The 16,177-nt window shown below is 39.9% G+C and overlaps 1 protein-coding gene across 1 annotated transcript in view; it reads left to right on the top strand.

Moving 5' to 3' along the window:
* CRIM1 (cysteine rich transmembrane BMP regulator 1) overlaps positions 1-16,177 on the top strand; it is a 287,524-nt gene that overhangs the window by 233,056 nt on the left and 38,291 nt on the right. The window contains exons 9-11 of the mRNA XM_007945075.2: positions 8,653-8,809; positions 11,688-11,809; positions 13,091-13,300. Coding sequence (XP_007943266.1) covers positions 8,653-8,809; positions 11,688-11,809; positions 13,091-13,300 — 489 coding nt within the window. The remainder of the gene's footprint in view (positions 1-8,652; positions 8,810-11,687; positions 11,810-13,090; positions 13,301-16,177) is intronic.

Here is a 16,177-nt window from a genome sequence, read left to right as displayed (position 1 = left end):
TCTCACCACCTGCCTCCTTTCTTGTTGTCAACCTCTTGTATGTCCCTGCCAACCTTGGCAAATAGATCCTATTCTTAGGTCCCTGGAATCTGAATGAGGATGCTCTCACTTTAAAATCCAAAATGGTTGGCACTTGTAAAGATTCAAAATGGCTGTGCCCTCGGTCACTTTAAATATCCAAAATGGCTGCCACTTGTAAGCATTCAAAATGGCTGCATCCTCAATCACTTTAAATATCCAAAATGGCTGCCATGCCTAAACAGTCAAAGTGCTGCACCCTCTGGACAGCAGAAAGTCAGCAGCTCAGGTTGTCTCCCACCTTGTTGTTTCTCTTCTTAGTCATAGGCCACCAGCACAGTTGTCCCTGCACCCTTTGGTAACCAGGGCTGATCAGGTCAGTTATCAGGTCTCAATACTACTTGGAACTATTCAGGCTGTTGGTCCCACCCGAGTAGCTGACAGTCCGCAGCTCCGACCATCTCTGTACTCACTGTTTTCGTTTAGGTTTTTCCACTAGTCAGTGTCTAATCCACTTCTGTATAGTTCCTTTTAAAGCTCAGGGCTCTGTGATTATCTTCTGTATCTCTGTCAATTGGTTTTCTTTTCTTTGTTGAAGAGGGTCTGTGTAGTTTGTCTGCCTATTCCTCCATTTTACTGGAAGTCTGTGTCAGTTCTTTAGTTCATAGATCTTTATTACCTATTTGTTTGTAAATTTAACCTGTTTTTAAGGCTGTTTAATCTTTGTTTTCTCCGCCCTCCTTTCTTCCTTCAGTTAATATAAATAGAACACTGGCAAGTTGTAGGTACTATACACCAACTCCTCACTTACCAACTGTTTCATTGTCCAACATTTCACTTTTATGACAACTTTGAAAAAATTCTAAGGTGGTGCCTCCAGTGGTTAGGACCCCATGCTGGGCTTGTGGTGCTCTCCATGGCTACCTCAAATTATATACCAAAGGTTCTGGTGATGACCAGGCTAGACGAGGGCCAGCAGCCAACTGGCTGCAGGATGCTTTGTCTCCTTCATTCATGATGTCTTGATCCAGCCACAGAGGGCATGGGACGATGGTTAGGTAACATGAGGTTGCAGGCAGTCAGGGGGAGGCCAGGCAAGGATAGGCCAGGTTAGGACCCAGAGGTGCTAGGGAGGTCAGTGGGAGGAGGCAGGAAGTGAAAGGGTCTAAGAGGAGCTGCAGGGTTGGTGTGGATGGAGAATGAGCAGGGTCCCTGCTCAGGCAGGTGACACCTGACCATTACCACTACCCCCCCTCAACTTCCCTGGGCTCTGCAGTGGTGGGGAAGGTGTGGTGGAGAAGAGGGACCCATCGCTCTATGTGTATCCTGAGATGCGCTCAGGGAGCCCAACAAGCAGTGAGCAATGGGGGCACCAGCACTGAACATAGAGAATGGCTCCAACTCTCACATAATGCTGCTTTTGCAAAGCAACCTGGCCTTTGAAACCTAATCATGTTGATAAGTGAAGAGTAGGTGTACTACGTGCTAAGACACAAAGATGAATATAGTACAAGACCTTCCCTAAGAAAAATATCTCTTGTACCTGAAACACTAAGGAAATAATCACTGTTTCAAGACAAATTCTGTAAGTTAAAAAAGTGAATCATGTTAAGAGGAAGACCATCTTGCAGGAAGACCAAGACACCTGCTCACACTAGAATAGGGAAGGAACAATCCCATCTCCTAAGGCTGTGTTTAGTGCTTGGTGTGGAATTGTTGAGTGAGAGTAGGGGAACCATCATGATCCAGGGATGTCTTTGGACAGACATCATTCTTGTCTGAGATTGCCCTTGGAAGTCTCTCAGTGTTATCTCATATGGAGCTCTCATTGCCACTTTAGACCTTAAAGAATAACTAAACACCAGCTGGTATTTTCCATTTGTCTCTATCATACAGAAGTCTGGTCATACAGCATATGTTTTCATTGCCCCTCTTACTAGCAATCCTGAATTATCTGACAACTTTAGGAGCTGCAGGAGGTGAGGCAAATCAAACCATATTGCCAGATCCCTGGATCATCAGGTTCTTGTGAACTCACACAGCTCTTCTCTCAGGCTCTGGCATCAGCTTGGCTTGAATTTGGGTGATCGGGGCATTACTTTCCTTGTCTGGGCCTCTGGGTCCTCATCTGTAAATGGGAGGTAATCAAACCTAACTTATGGGCTGTTTGGAGGATTAAATAAATTAATGAATGTGAAGCTAGCTTCATTACCTGACAAATGGTAACTGTTTACTACATGATAGATGTTTATAATAAAATCTATTTCTGAGTCAGCCCAAGCTAACCAGCATGGAAAGCCCCCACTTCCTCTCCATGCTCCCATCCAGCCTGCCTCCAGTCTTTCCTATCCTCCAATAACACCCTTTCATTCTAACCCTTGAATGCTCTCTTTCTCTTTCCCTAGTGTTAGAAAAGGAACTCTGGTAGCGTAGTGCCTAAGGCGCTTGACTGCTAACCAGAAGGTTGGCAGTTCAAACCCACCAGCCACTCCTCAGAAGGAAGGTTGGGCAATCTACGTCTGTAGTGATATTGCCTCGGCAACCCAAGGAGGGGTCGCTATGAGTCGGGGCCGACTTGACGGCATGTAACAACAACAGCAAAAGTGTTAGAAAAAAGAATGTTCCTTATAGTCAAAGATTATATAAATGTGTTTGTTTTCCCATTGCAGCTCCTTGAGAAGTATTGATTTTGTCCAGAATTCTCCCTTACATTATTTTCTGTATCTCAGCAAGCCAGATTTACATGCATTGCCTGAGTCATTTGTAATTAAGTTTTCTCTTAGAGACTAAACCTGCTTCCCATTGGCAGCAAGATTTCTTAAAGTCAGACCAGCCCAAATAAATAGTTTTCTTCTGCTCATTGGTTTGTTGCTTAGTCATTCATTTGTCCCCTCATTAATGCAATATTTGCTGAGTGCCTACTATATGCCAACCACTAGGGATATGAATCCCTAGTGGTTGGCCAACCAGTAGAGATATGAATGGGAGTTCTGGTAGCGTAGTGCCTAAGGCACTTGACTGGTAACCAGAAGGCTGGCAGTTCAAACCCACCAGCCACTCCTCAGAAGGAAGGTTGGGCAATCTACTTCTGTAGTGATACTGCCTCGGAAACCCAAGGGGAGGGGTCACTATGAGTCGGGTCCGACTTGACGGCACATAACAACAATAACAGGGATATAAATGTGATAAAAATGATTCTTACCCTTGACTAATACCAGTAATATGTTCATAATACACTCATATATTGTAATGATATACAACAATTTAGTGTTTGCAGACAGTCATTTTAAGATTGAAATGAAAACCCTGTAGAAACATCCTTCAGAAGTGTGTGTAAAGTATATGACAAAGGATTCTTTTGTTTGAACATACTGTAGCTTTGCTATGTTAACCTGCAACAAATTACATTCTTGTAGCACAGTTAAGCAGAGTAATGTATCAAGGACATACATAGAATTTAAATTATCCCTGACTCCTTTTCTCAAAGATATATTTAAAATAAGATAAGAGTTATGGTAGATGATGTATGTAGAAACTTTGTATTTAAGAAAGTTCTATATTAATGAAAAATGAAAATCATTTAGGTAAGCTTCTAATAACCTAATACTTTATTGGCACAAGCTATTCATAATAAAATTACTGTTTAACCAAAACTGTTTTGTGCTGTTAAACAGACATAATACTCTTCAACTTGTTATATGAATTATATGTCTTAAATGGCACCTATAAAAATTAAATGGCATCTAATCTTTTATTCCCTGGAGAAGGATGTCATGCTTGGTAGGGTGGAGGGTCAACGAAAGAGGGGGAGGCCTTCAACAAGATGGATTGACATGGTGGCTGCAATGATGGGCTCAAGTATAGCAGGGATTGTGGGGCTGGCGCGGGATCGGGCAGTGTTTCGTTCTGCTGTGCATGGGGTCGCTATGAGTTGGAAACGACTCGACGGCACTTAACAACAACAACAACAATCTTTTATCGTCTTACTTTCTCCATCTTTAAATCAGCTAGATTTAACTAGCTTATTTATGCCTTCTTTTCCAACTTCAGCATTATGTAATTCTAGAAATTAATAATGCTTTTATGTAGAAACTAATACAGACATGTGAAATTAATAGGAATAATAGGGTAACATGAAATACACATCAAGATATGTATCAGAAAACAAGGTCTCAGTGTCACATACAGGGAGAGGGACTCCTTGTGTTCACTTTATTGTAACTCTGAACTGACAGTTGTCAGGGTCAAGACTGGGCTAGCATTTGCAGTGTTACATTTCTTCATTTAATGTTTCTTTATTTTAAACTTCATGGCCATTCTTAAGTGGTAGCAGGTTGGTGGAAATGGCTAGTGTTTGAGAATGAGAAGTACTGCAGCAGAGACATGTGCAGCCCAACTTTAGGGGCACTGTCCCTGTTGTGTTCTGTATGGAATGACATTGTGCTCACGTATCGTAAAGAGTGAATGGCGCTGCCTGCAGTTGTGCTACATTTTTACTCTGGGAACAAATATCCCTTTTTCTCCAGAACAAACAGAGGGTTTGCTATGTAGTTGCCATGGACCTACCATAATGTACAGGCCCTGTACTTTGTCATTATTTATCACTTCCTCTTCAATGGTAATTACCTTCCATGAATTACAACACATTTTTAGATCATAGTAAAGTCATAATGCTGAAAAATTACAGGCATAAAGGCATCTTTCTGTCATTACCTGTAGAGTGATGTACTAAAGCTTTCCAAACAAACTTACAAACCCCTACCCCTCTACAAGTAACCAAAAAAACCAAACCCACTGCCATCAACTTGATTCCAACTCATAGCAGCCCTGTATGACAGAATACAACTGCCCTGTAAGGTTTCTAAGGTTGTAAATCTTTATGGAAAAACAGACTGCATCGTCTTTCTCCTATGGAGCAGCTGGAAAGTTTAAACCACCAGTCTTTTGGTTAGCAACTCAGTGCTTCTGTGGGTAAGGCACTCTAATCCATCTCTTCTTGCTCTTTAAGTGATTTTCTTGATGCTACATTTCTCTTAAGAAAGATCCATAATTGACACATGGATCTAGGGCTACCTTCTATTATTTAATGTTCTTTATTTCTAAATGAGAAGATTATCTTTACTTGTTGCTATTGAGTCGATTTTGACACATGACAGAGTACAATTGCTCCATAGGGTTTTCTTGGCTGTAATCTGAAGCAGATTGTCAGGCATTTCTTCTGCAGCACCACTGGGTGGCTTCAGATCACCAACCTTTAGGTTATTTGTTGTTAAGTACTGTGAAGTTGGTTCCAACTCACAGAGACCCTGTGTACAACAGAACAAAACACTGCTTGGTCCTTCACCTCCCTCACAGTCATTGCTAGGCTTGAGCCCATTGTTGCAGCCACTGTGTCAATCCATCTCATTGAGGGGGTCTTCCTTTTTTTTTTTTTGCTGACCAAGCATGATGTCCTTCTCCAGGGGCTGGTCCCTGGTCCTTCCTGATAACATGTCCAAAGTATGTGCGAGATGAGGTCTTGCCATCCTCCCTTCTAAGAAGCATTCTGACTATACTTCTTCCAGGACAGATTTGTTAGTAAACAAACAAACAAAAAAAAACTCACTGCCGTCGAGTCGGTTCCACTCAAAGCAACCCCTCCTTGGGTTTCCTACTCTACAGAAGTAGATTGCCCAGTCTTCCTTCCAAGGAGGGCTGGTTGGTTTGAACTGCCAGCCTTCTGGTTAGCAATCAAATGCCTTAGGCATTATACCATGCAAATTTTTTGCACTACCCAGGGACCTTGAACTAAAGATACTTTAATATTTTGAAATGTTTATCAAGTGTGCCATATTTTGGAAAATATGGAGCCTTGCTAGAGGGTGAAGAAGTAAGTAGCAAGGACATTGATTAATCTATTCAACAAATTGTTATTGAGTACCCACTCCATACTTAGATATCATGATAGCCACCAGTAGATTGTATAAACAGAGAAGATAGGGTCCCACCTGGGAGTGCCCTTCATTTGGGGAGCAGATTCCATATATGCCCAAACTGTAGATGAGATGTGCGTGTGAGCTGTCCTGAGTCAGGGGAGTGCTCTGGCTACCTACTTACTCTGTGGCATAGCTGATCTGCTTTGTAATGAATGACCAATGTTTTTGTTTAAACATAACAGGCTTTGTTTCCTTTGTATGAAATTTCATTTCATTGCAAAGCAAAGGTAAAAATAAAATTTAAAAAAAAACTCACTGCTGTTCAGTCAGTTCTGACTCATAGTGACTCCTCCTTGGGTTTCTGAGGTGGTATCTCTATGGAAGTAGATTGCCTGGTCTTCCTTCCAAGGAGTGGCTGGTGGGTTTGAACCACCAGGCTTCTGGTTAGCAATCAAGTGCCTCAGGCACTATGCTACCAGAGCTCCAAAGCAATGGTAGTTAAAGACAGATTTTAGTTGTTTACACTTGAATAGCAGTATAACAGCTTTCCTTAAGGGTGAAGACAATTGTAGATCAGGTTCAGTGGAGCATCTCTTCCTTTTGGTACAGGACCTTAACAATAAAAGCCACAAAGGCAGCCCAGACTCCAGAGTTTCAAGGAATTTAATCCCTAGGGATGCTGACTCTGGGAAGTTCTCAGAGTGTTTTTAATTCATCAGTTCCCCCAACTTAATCCATTTGGCATCATGACTTAAAACTTCATATAAAAGAAAAATGGGTTCACCACTTAGATCATGGGTTTGTCTGTCTTTGTCAAAGAAATGAGGCTATGGGAGTCTTCTCCCTCTTTCATCATTCCTTTAATAATGTGAAAGAGAGGACAAGTAACAGCCTCTCAAGTCATACAATTACAAATTTTTTAATGAGCCATTTTAAATTTCACTTTTAAGGATATAAATTAGTAATCAGTTGCTTCACAGTGTGATACAGATCCATGAGGTTATATTAAATATGTGTAATGAAAGTTTTATAATAATGACAAAGTAAAAAAGTTAAACCACAAATCATATTTTCCTTTTTAAAAGATAGCAAATTGAATATTCAAGTATTGCCATCTTAGATTCATAAAAGATGCTATCTTAAAATATTTATGTAAAACTGGAATCCATTTCACCTATTAATTTCAGTTAAGGTTTAATTTTACATTATAAGATTGTGTGGGGTAGGGGCAAATGTGTTCTGTTTTTCCTAATAACTTATGCATTATTTATAATATCTATGCCTAAAGAATGTCCAAATAAAATAAAAACTCTTTTATTTTTCCAACAATCATCTTTGTGTCATCAGTCCATGCAGAAAAATAATCAAACATTGCCATGCTTTTGGAATCACCATGTCAGCTTCCCCTTCTTTAAACTTGGCTGTCTTTTGAATTCTGCATTTAATTCAGACACATTTCTGCTTGCTTTAGTTATACTAACCCACCAGCCACTCCCTGGAAGGAAGGTTGGGCAATCTATTTCTGTAGTAATACTGCCTCGGAAACCCAAGGAGGGGTCGCTGTGAGTCGGGTCCGACTCATTGGCAAATAACAACAACAACAACGTAGTAGTCTTTTAAGTCCCATACTGCAGCACTTAAAAAAATAATTTCAGAAGACTATTTTTAAGCTAATTATCTCCAGTAGTTCCTTTTGCCAGCCTCATTGCATCTTTCCTTTTTCCCTTCTAAAATAATGAGTTGTGGCTGACTAACAAAAACCAGTAACACATTACTTACTCCAGAGTTTGCTAACAGGAGACAACTTTGCACATTTCAGATAGTGGAGAGTTAAATATTAGTGGGGATACCTCTTTGACACATCCATTTTTTAGTCAGTTAGCTAAGTGTATCCAGATACTTGGATATTTGTCAGCATGTAGGAAGAAAACATCTAAATGGAGCACTTTCTGTCACATTATAAGAGATGTACTTTTTAAAGGAAGGGTAAAAAAATCCCTCATACCTTGTATAATATGCAATCTTACATGTTAACATCTAATACCCATAGAGTAAATACTATAAAAATATAAAAGCGTGTGTGACAGGCTTGCAATAGAAATAAAATATGTAATGAAATTTGGGGTATATATGTAAGTTTCTAATTCTCACACTTTAACAATATGTCAATCAGTAGTTAGAGGGGACTAATAACAAATTTTATGGAAAAAAAAATGCATTAACTTTTATCACCACCTCAGATGATAGTCACCAACCTACTCTTCAGGACTATGTTTCAGTTTACTTGAAAATTCTTTTTTTCAAAGCTGGATTTTATTTTGTATTTGGAGGAGAGGGAACTGCCATTGTGTTGATTCTAACTCATAGCAACCCTATAGGATAGAGTACAAGTGTCCTGTACAGTTTCCAAGGCTGTAAATCTTAATGGAAGCAGGCTGCCTCATCTTTCTCCCACAGAGCGGCTGCTCACCTTTTGGTTAGCAGCCAAATGTTTTAACTGCTGAGCCAGCAGAGTTTCTATTATTTTGAATATTATTACCAAAATATCAGGCCATGTTGTAATAGCCATGAATTACATGATCTGTAATTTTTAACCACTGTAATGCTGTGGTAGCACTGAGAGCATTACATCTGTGGATAGTTAGAAGGTATTTAGGAGTCAAAATGTTAATGTTCTAGTCATGTTTAGGAGAAATACGCTGTCCATGTTTCTTCACAGGGGAGGAGCTGTGCACTGGCCTCAAACGAGGGTGCACCTTGGATTGTCCCTTTGGTTTCCAAACTGATACCCATAACTGTGAGATCTGCCAGTGCCGCCCACGGCCAAAGAAGTGCAAGCCCATAATCTGTGACAAGTATTGTCCATTTGGATATCTGTATGTATTCCCTAATCTTAATTGCTTATAACTTTATTAGCTGTCTTATGTATGTTTGTGAGTGAATTAATGATGTTCTGAGTCCTGGATGTCCAGGTTTGTTTTGTTAGGTTATTGAGAAAGCAAGGAAAGGAATGGGTCTCCTAAGATAAGAATTAAATTTTACCCTCATCCTTTTGTGAAGACGGGCACAGCCTTGTTATAACCTGCCCTTTGATCCTATTATAGGAGACTTCCCATAGCAAGATTCTTAGAACAGTGCTGATAGGAAAATGGAATTGCAATGAGGTCCTAGTGTTATAAATGCTGTAATTTTCACAGCCGTCCCAGTAACTATGTTGTGATTATTCATAGAATCCCTATTATAAGATCAGTTTACAGCACTCATTGCTAGTATAGAGCATCCTTACCTGCTATACCTAGTTGTCTTACTTTGGTATGAGGGTATAGCTCAATATATATTTTCTTCATGAAGCAGTAGAGTTTTATAAATTTCCTTGGAGATATGGACCATGACTTGTATTTGTTATTGAGTCAAACCCCATGACAGTCTAAATTATTCCAGGGGGGGAAATACACTTGATAATTTATTTCTTCAGTGACTATATTAGCATCTATCTCAGCCTTTATATCAAGTTGGTCCCTTTCATAATCATGCTTTATTCTTTATTTATCAATCTCCCTTTCATTTTAGTATTTCAGCCATTCCAATTTGATGTATATATGTAGTGCTATTAATTATGAAGGTCTTTGATCCATATTCTCTTGCCTGTATTCATTCATCTATCTTTTTTTATTCTTTCTTTTAGAAATTCTAGTTAGAGGCGGAGGGGGAATCTTAATTCTAATTTTAATTGGATAATTACATTGGGAACATTATTCTTAAAAATTTCCTAGAAAAACTAGTATGTCATCACTGTTGCTGATCTGAAAATATGAATATGATACCAGTGAAAGTACAGTTATTTTTTAACTTCACTGATAATATAAAGTATGCCAGCCTTCTGGTTAGTAGTCATATGCCTTAGGCACTATACCACCAGAGCTCCCCTTTATAATGGTAGTAGTTAAAACCACTTGCTGCAGTATTATGATAGTTTAAAACCAAGATTGCATTTAAGTCCAACTTTTATCTTGAAGAGAAACTTCTTAGAGGACTGTAGGTTTCACTTTTTGTTCCTGTCAGTAAACATGTTCAGGGAAGGCCTGGTTGACTGCCATAGATAGCTGAGGACTGCACTAGCTCGAGCACAGGTTTCAAGGACAGACTCTGAAGGAAAAATCTTAGCCAGATACTCTAAGGTAGTATTAGAATAAATGCAACCGCTGGTGCCCCTTGTATACACCTGTTGAGTGGATCATTACTTTATGGGTCTAGCAAAGGCTTCCTGAAGAACGAATGAATGAGTGAATGAATGAAACAACTAGTCAGTGTTTTTGTGGATCTTGAAGTGGACACATACGTGAAATTAGTATGATTAATTCATTTGAAGGAGCTCTGGTAGTGTAGTGCCTAAGGCACTTGACTGCTAACCAGAAGCCTGGCGGTTCAAACCCACCAGCCACTCCTTGGAAGGAAGGTTGGACAATCTACTTCCATAGTGATACCGCCTCAGAAACCCAAGGAGGGGTCACTATGAATTGGGTCTGACTCTACGGCATATAACAACAACAACGTTAATTCATTTAAACTCATTGTTCTTGGCCTATTGCAATAAGAAAGTAGACCCTAATATCCATTTACTTTCCTTAGCAAAACGTAGAATAATTGTCATTTGAGCAGTAGCATACCAAGGGTTGTCTTCTTTTAGAGCCCTTTAATTTTTCCAAAAATGAAGTCAGTCTTTTTTTAGTTGAACATCACTGTTGACACTTGATGCTGTTGGGATGAAGCATGAGGGCAAATAGAGAAGCCCCTCCTTGTCTGATGCCCTGGCCAGTGACGCAACACCTGTAGAGGTGATGCTGCACCTGACAGAGCACTTAGCCCTGCTGCTAGAGGAAAGAAGAAAAGATCCCCATGTTGAGCACTCATCAAGCAGGCCGTGTCAGTTTCCTTTTATTGAAAATCTGAAATTGTCAGTAAGAAGTTTTTTCCAGAAAATCTCCACTTAGACTACACTGATGTTGCTATGTAAACATGTTTATTTAATCTTTCTAATCAGCACATATGTTAGACATTTTAGCTTGTACCCATATGCTTAGGTTACACAACATGGATAGAGCATTCCAGAACTGATGCTCTTTTCTAATTACACTTTACAAAGTAATTACTGGACCTTGACTGTAGGACCTCTGAAGGTCTTACTTTTATTTATTTTTTTATCAAGTTTTTTTTATGTAGTATTCCCAGGTCTGTGGCTCCTAAGTTCTCCTGTCTTAAAGTTTTGGGAGCTGTGTCATTATTAAAATTTTTGCAATTCTCTGGAATCTCAGAGAATGTGGTCACATGAAGAAGCACCACCATAGCCTTTTACCTCTAATGCTAGTCTTAACGTTGACAAGCAATGCAACCTTCACCATCCTATTCATGGAATTGCATAAAAAAAAAGGAATTGCATAGTCATCTTTTTATATTGTGCTGACACTTTGTTTAATTAAATCAACAGTCAGGTTATTGGGATTCTGATAGTCCATCCCAGAATCATGTTGTGAGTGCTTAGGCAGTTCTCAACCTTGGTCATGGTCATGGACGGTCTTAGTCACAGGGAACTATTTACTAACATTGCCCCAGGATCTGGGTGCAAATCTTTGAGAGCAAGAGTCAAGTCATTCTGCTTAATAGAAATAATTACCTCAGTGACCCTTAGTCTGAGCACCTGGACATCATATGAAACTTTTTGATTTTCTGACCTCTGACAAAATTTTAATTACCCAGGAAGAATAAGCATGGCTGTGACATCTGTCGCTGTAAGAAATGTCCAGAACTCCCATGCAGTAAAATCTGCCCCTTGGGTTTCCAGCAGGACAGTCACGGCTGTCTTATCTGCAAGTGCAGAGGTAAGTGCATATGTATGGCCCTTCCCCTCAAAGCAGTGAGCAGCACACAAAGAAAGAACAGAAGGACATTGTGTAAAGGAAACGATTTAAGTAATTGCTTCCTACCCTGACACCAATGTCACTCTCTGTGGGACCATCCCACAGGAATCCCTTTTCCTTTCATCTTACTGAAATAAACTCTCAGAATAGAATTTAAAGTAAGCATATATTAAGCAAGCACATTGGTCAAATTAATTGCCGCCTTAGCTCTTCAGTTTATTTGTCCCAGGAATTTAGCCTGAAGCCCATTCATCTTGACGTACATAGAGTCTCCCTCTGCTTGGGGTTTGAGTAATACAATGGATATAGCAAAGATCCCTTTTCAGAGCTCTTGGAGGAGGGTGGATGTGGCTAAAAAGTCCACTCATGTATTTTCTGGTAACACAGTTTTCCATGAGAATTAGGCTTTTGCTGTGTAAGCATGTGTCAGTCTGGAGCCGTGCATAAGCGTAAGTCCCAGGTTACCCTGTTGCCTGGGACTCCTTCTGCTGGACACTCCTGAAGCCATTTGAGCATGCCCCTGGCCCTGTTCTGCACGTCCTGGCCTCCAGCCCTGCTGCCCATCCCACTCTGTTTTTGTTGTTGGCATGGTCTGCAAATTAAGCAATAAAAGACTCCTAAAGTTTGTTCAAAGTTAGACATTTATCACCTTAAAGATGTTTTTAAGGGGACAGCAAATGAAAAGTTAATCATTGCTTTAGGTGTTCTGATGAGCAAAAATCTATTAGTTTCAAAGGGTGTAGGATTTTCCTGTTGGGTAAAGCTCCTAGAATGATTATTCTGTATATATTAAGCATATATATCACATTCCATGCCTTTTTGTTATAAATCAATGCTTGCTTTTTGTATAAAATGTGAAAAAATTGGATGAAAGTAGTGAAAATCAACTCTCAACTATAATCCCACCAAGAGGCAAGAAATATGTTTGCAGTTTTTTCTTTCTTTTTTTTTTTTTTTTAACAAAATTGAAAAAATTGGATGAAAGTAGTGAAAATCAACTCTCAACTATAATCCCACCAAGAGGCAAGAAATATGTTTGCAGTTTTTTCTTTCTTTTTTTTTTTTTTTTAACAAAATTGAGAGCCTACCTGCTTAAATGCTTCTCATGAACATTTCCTGTGTCACTGACTGTCCTTGTAGACATGACTTTAATGGCTGTGTACCACTACATGTAAGGACACTATGGGCTATTTCTCCTGTGCACTAGCTGCTGCTTTACCAGGCTGCCTTCTGTCTGTCCAGAGGTTCCTGCTTCAGCTGGGCCACCTGTCCTGTCAGGCACATGTCTGTCCATGGATGGTCATCATCATAAAAATGAGGAAAGCTGGCACGATGGGTGCCGGGAGTGCTACTGTCACAATGGACGGGAAATGTGTGCCCTGATCACCTGCCCGGTGCCTGCCTGTGGCAACCCCACCATTCACCCTGGACAGTGCTGCCCGTCATGTTCAGGTAAAAGCTAGCTGCCATCTGTGTGCTCTGTAGCAAATGACTTCTATCTTGCAGGGCTGCATACATTTCTGTGACTGAGTAAAATGCAGGGGACAACCACTGGAACACTTGTCAGCTGTCCGTGGTTTTCATCAACTACAGCCACAAAAATCAGGCAGACACTACAAAATACAGACTAAAGACCAGGGAAATTGCCAATGCTGTAGAAACTATTCTCTTTATTTTTGAATGGTTTACTTCATTATATTGGAATTGTCTTTGAACTACGTTTATAAAGGTTTGTGGGCTTGGCTCTCCATTTTACTGATAATATCATAAAACTGAATGTCTTAATTCATTTGAGGGAGATGCTGCTAACTTTATTTCATTAGAGCTTCTTTATAAAGTATTATTTCAGAGGGATGGAATTATGGAAGTTGATGGCTATTGCTTTTTTTAAATTACTGCATACCTGGCGCTCTTGCCAAATGAAGAAATTTAGAATAACCTAATATCTTAAACATTTAAATTCAATATAATGGTAATTAAGATAAGTTACTAGAAGAAAAGAACAGATTTGTAATTCATGGGAGTCCAAATTATGGTCGTCAGTAACAGTAATTCTTACCCTAATACTCATCTAGTGCCTTTCATCCAAATAACTCAACATAGTTTTATATATATTAATTTCTTCCTCTAAGCAGTTTTTCATTTGAAAAACAGACACAGAAAGATTGACTGCCTTGCTGTTAGTTGTCATTGAGTTGATCCCAATTCATGGGATCCCAAGACTGTGACCTTTCAGAAGCAGCTCTCCAGGCCTGTCTTCTGAGGTGCTTTTGGTGGGTTCGAACTACCAGCCTTCAAGTTAGTAGTTGAACACTTAACTATTTGCATCACCCAAGAATTCCTTTAACTCTAACCCCAGGTAAAATAATATGTCAGCTGGAAGTCGGGAAAAGTGAAGTCTTCTGATTCTTTTATTAGATCTCTTTAAAGTACAAATGTATTGTCAGATGTTGGAGTCGCAGTGACTTCTCAGTGGTAAATCCTGGTCCTGTATCTCCCTATGCATGAGTCCACCCATGCAGAAGGTGCTGTCAAGACCCTGACTTCTGATCTTTTTGCAGAAAGACAGGGCCAGCCTGGAAGAGAAGGGGGCTCATGCTGGCTAGACTACAGCTCCATAGGGGTGGGGGAGGGACACTTGAACTCTGAGTCCCTTTCAGCTCTGAAATGCCACACACCTCTGTTACTAGGGTTTCAAAGTGACAGGCAGTTCTCATACCCCTGTGCCACCTTTTTTCCTTCTCCATGGTTCAGTTGGATGTGCTTTGTCCCCAGACTCCTTTGCTTTTTCACATATTTTACCAGTTAAATGTATAAAACTACTGATGTCCATTTCCACAGAAGATAAATGATAAGTTTAATGAGACAGAACTCTGTATTGGCTCTACGAGGAAGGAAAAATCATTTGTTCTCCTGAAGACCTCATGCTTTAGTTATAGGTATAAATGTGTTAAGAGTGGACTGGGTGTCTGCTAAGCATGTAAGCCATGAAGAAGTTTAGAAGTCAGACAGACTAGTGCAAGTGCAAAGACACTACTGAGAATAGATCATTAATTTAAGAACTGAAAGTCATTGGAACTGTTTTGTTCTGATAGTGATATGGAATGTTGTCATACAAACATGCACAGCATTTTGATATATTATTATGGGCGTCTAAATAGCTAGATATAATGTATATAAACACCTTCGGAGAGAGGGGGAGAGAGAGATGTGTATGTACAATTTCTCCAAAACTTTAACCTTTAGTAGATTGCCATTTATGATTCTTCTGATTAGAGACCTCAGGACTATTTTATTTCTGGACTCCTGCTTTAAAGACTTTGTTCTTCCTTCTTCCTTTCATGGATCAGCTAAGGAGCTCCTTTTCTTCCTGGAATAAATGAGAAGCTCCTGAACTTCTGTGGTAGATAAAAACCCATTGTCATCAAGTCAATTCCAACTCATAGAAACCCTGTATGACAGAGTTAGAACTACCCCATAGGGTTTCCTAGGCTGTAATCTTTATGGGAGCAGATTGCTAGTTCTTTTCTCCCATGGAGCACCTGGTGGGTTCCAACTACCAACATTTCAGTTAGCAGCCAAGTGCTTAACCACTGTGCCACCAGGGCTCCTTTTATGGTAGACAAAAGATTCTCCAGGTCATATTTTCATATTTTCTCTTTCCTACTCTGTTTCTGTGTTTCTCTCTCTCTCTTTTTTTTTTTTTAATCTCCATGTCCCTCTTGTGTTTTGCCTTGAGACACCCATGATAGCAAAGGGGTTAGCAAGAGAAGACACCTGGAAACACACTTAGTCTTCTGACCGCTAAACTACATGTCAACGTTTAGAAAAGCAGCCTCCAGAAAAGGGCAGTAATTAGTAATCCTTTATAAGTTCTTTTGGAAGCAACAAACCAGCCAAACCAAACCCACTGCAATTGAGTCGTTTTGACTCACAGTGACCCCCGTTAGGTTTCCAGGTACTAAATCTTTATGGAAGTAGATTGCCCTGTCTTCCTTCCACAGAAGGGATGGTGGATTTGAACCACCAACCTTCTGGTTAGCAGTCAAATGCCTTAGGTACTGCACCACCAGAGGGGGCCTTTTACCAACATCAACTTATTGATGCCCTTTAGCATTTTTACTTTCTCTGTAAATCACAGCACATACTCTTGTCATGTTATTCCGGCTCAATTTTCATTCTAATTATCTCCTTCTTTGCTGTCCATATACGAGAAGGTTGGGTCCTATTGCTTATGAATAAAAGCATTAACTAATGTTAAGTTTCTCGGATGTGCACATAGTCAAAGTCCCAAACTTTACTAGTTCCTTTGACATAAAGCTGTACTAA

Source organism: Orycteropus afer, unplaced genomic scaffold, assembly GCF_000298275.1.
Source record: "Orycteropus afer afer isolate SDZICR_OR568_19922 unplaced genomic scaffold, OryAfe1.0 scaffold00131, whole genome shotgun sequence".
NCBI lineage: Eukaryota > Metazoa > Chordata > Mammalia > Tubulidentata > Orycteropodidae > Orycteropus > Orycteropus afer.
The sequence above is the reverse complement of the archived record's forward strand: the minus strand, read 5'-3'. Positions and strand labels throughout refer to the sequence as shown.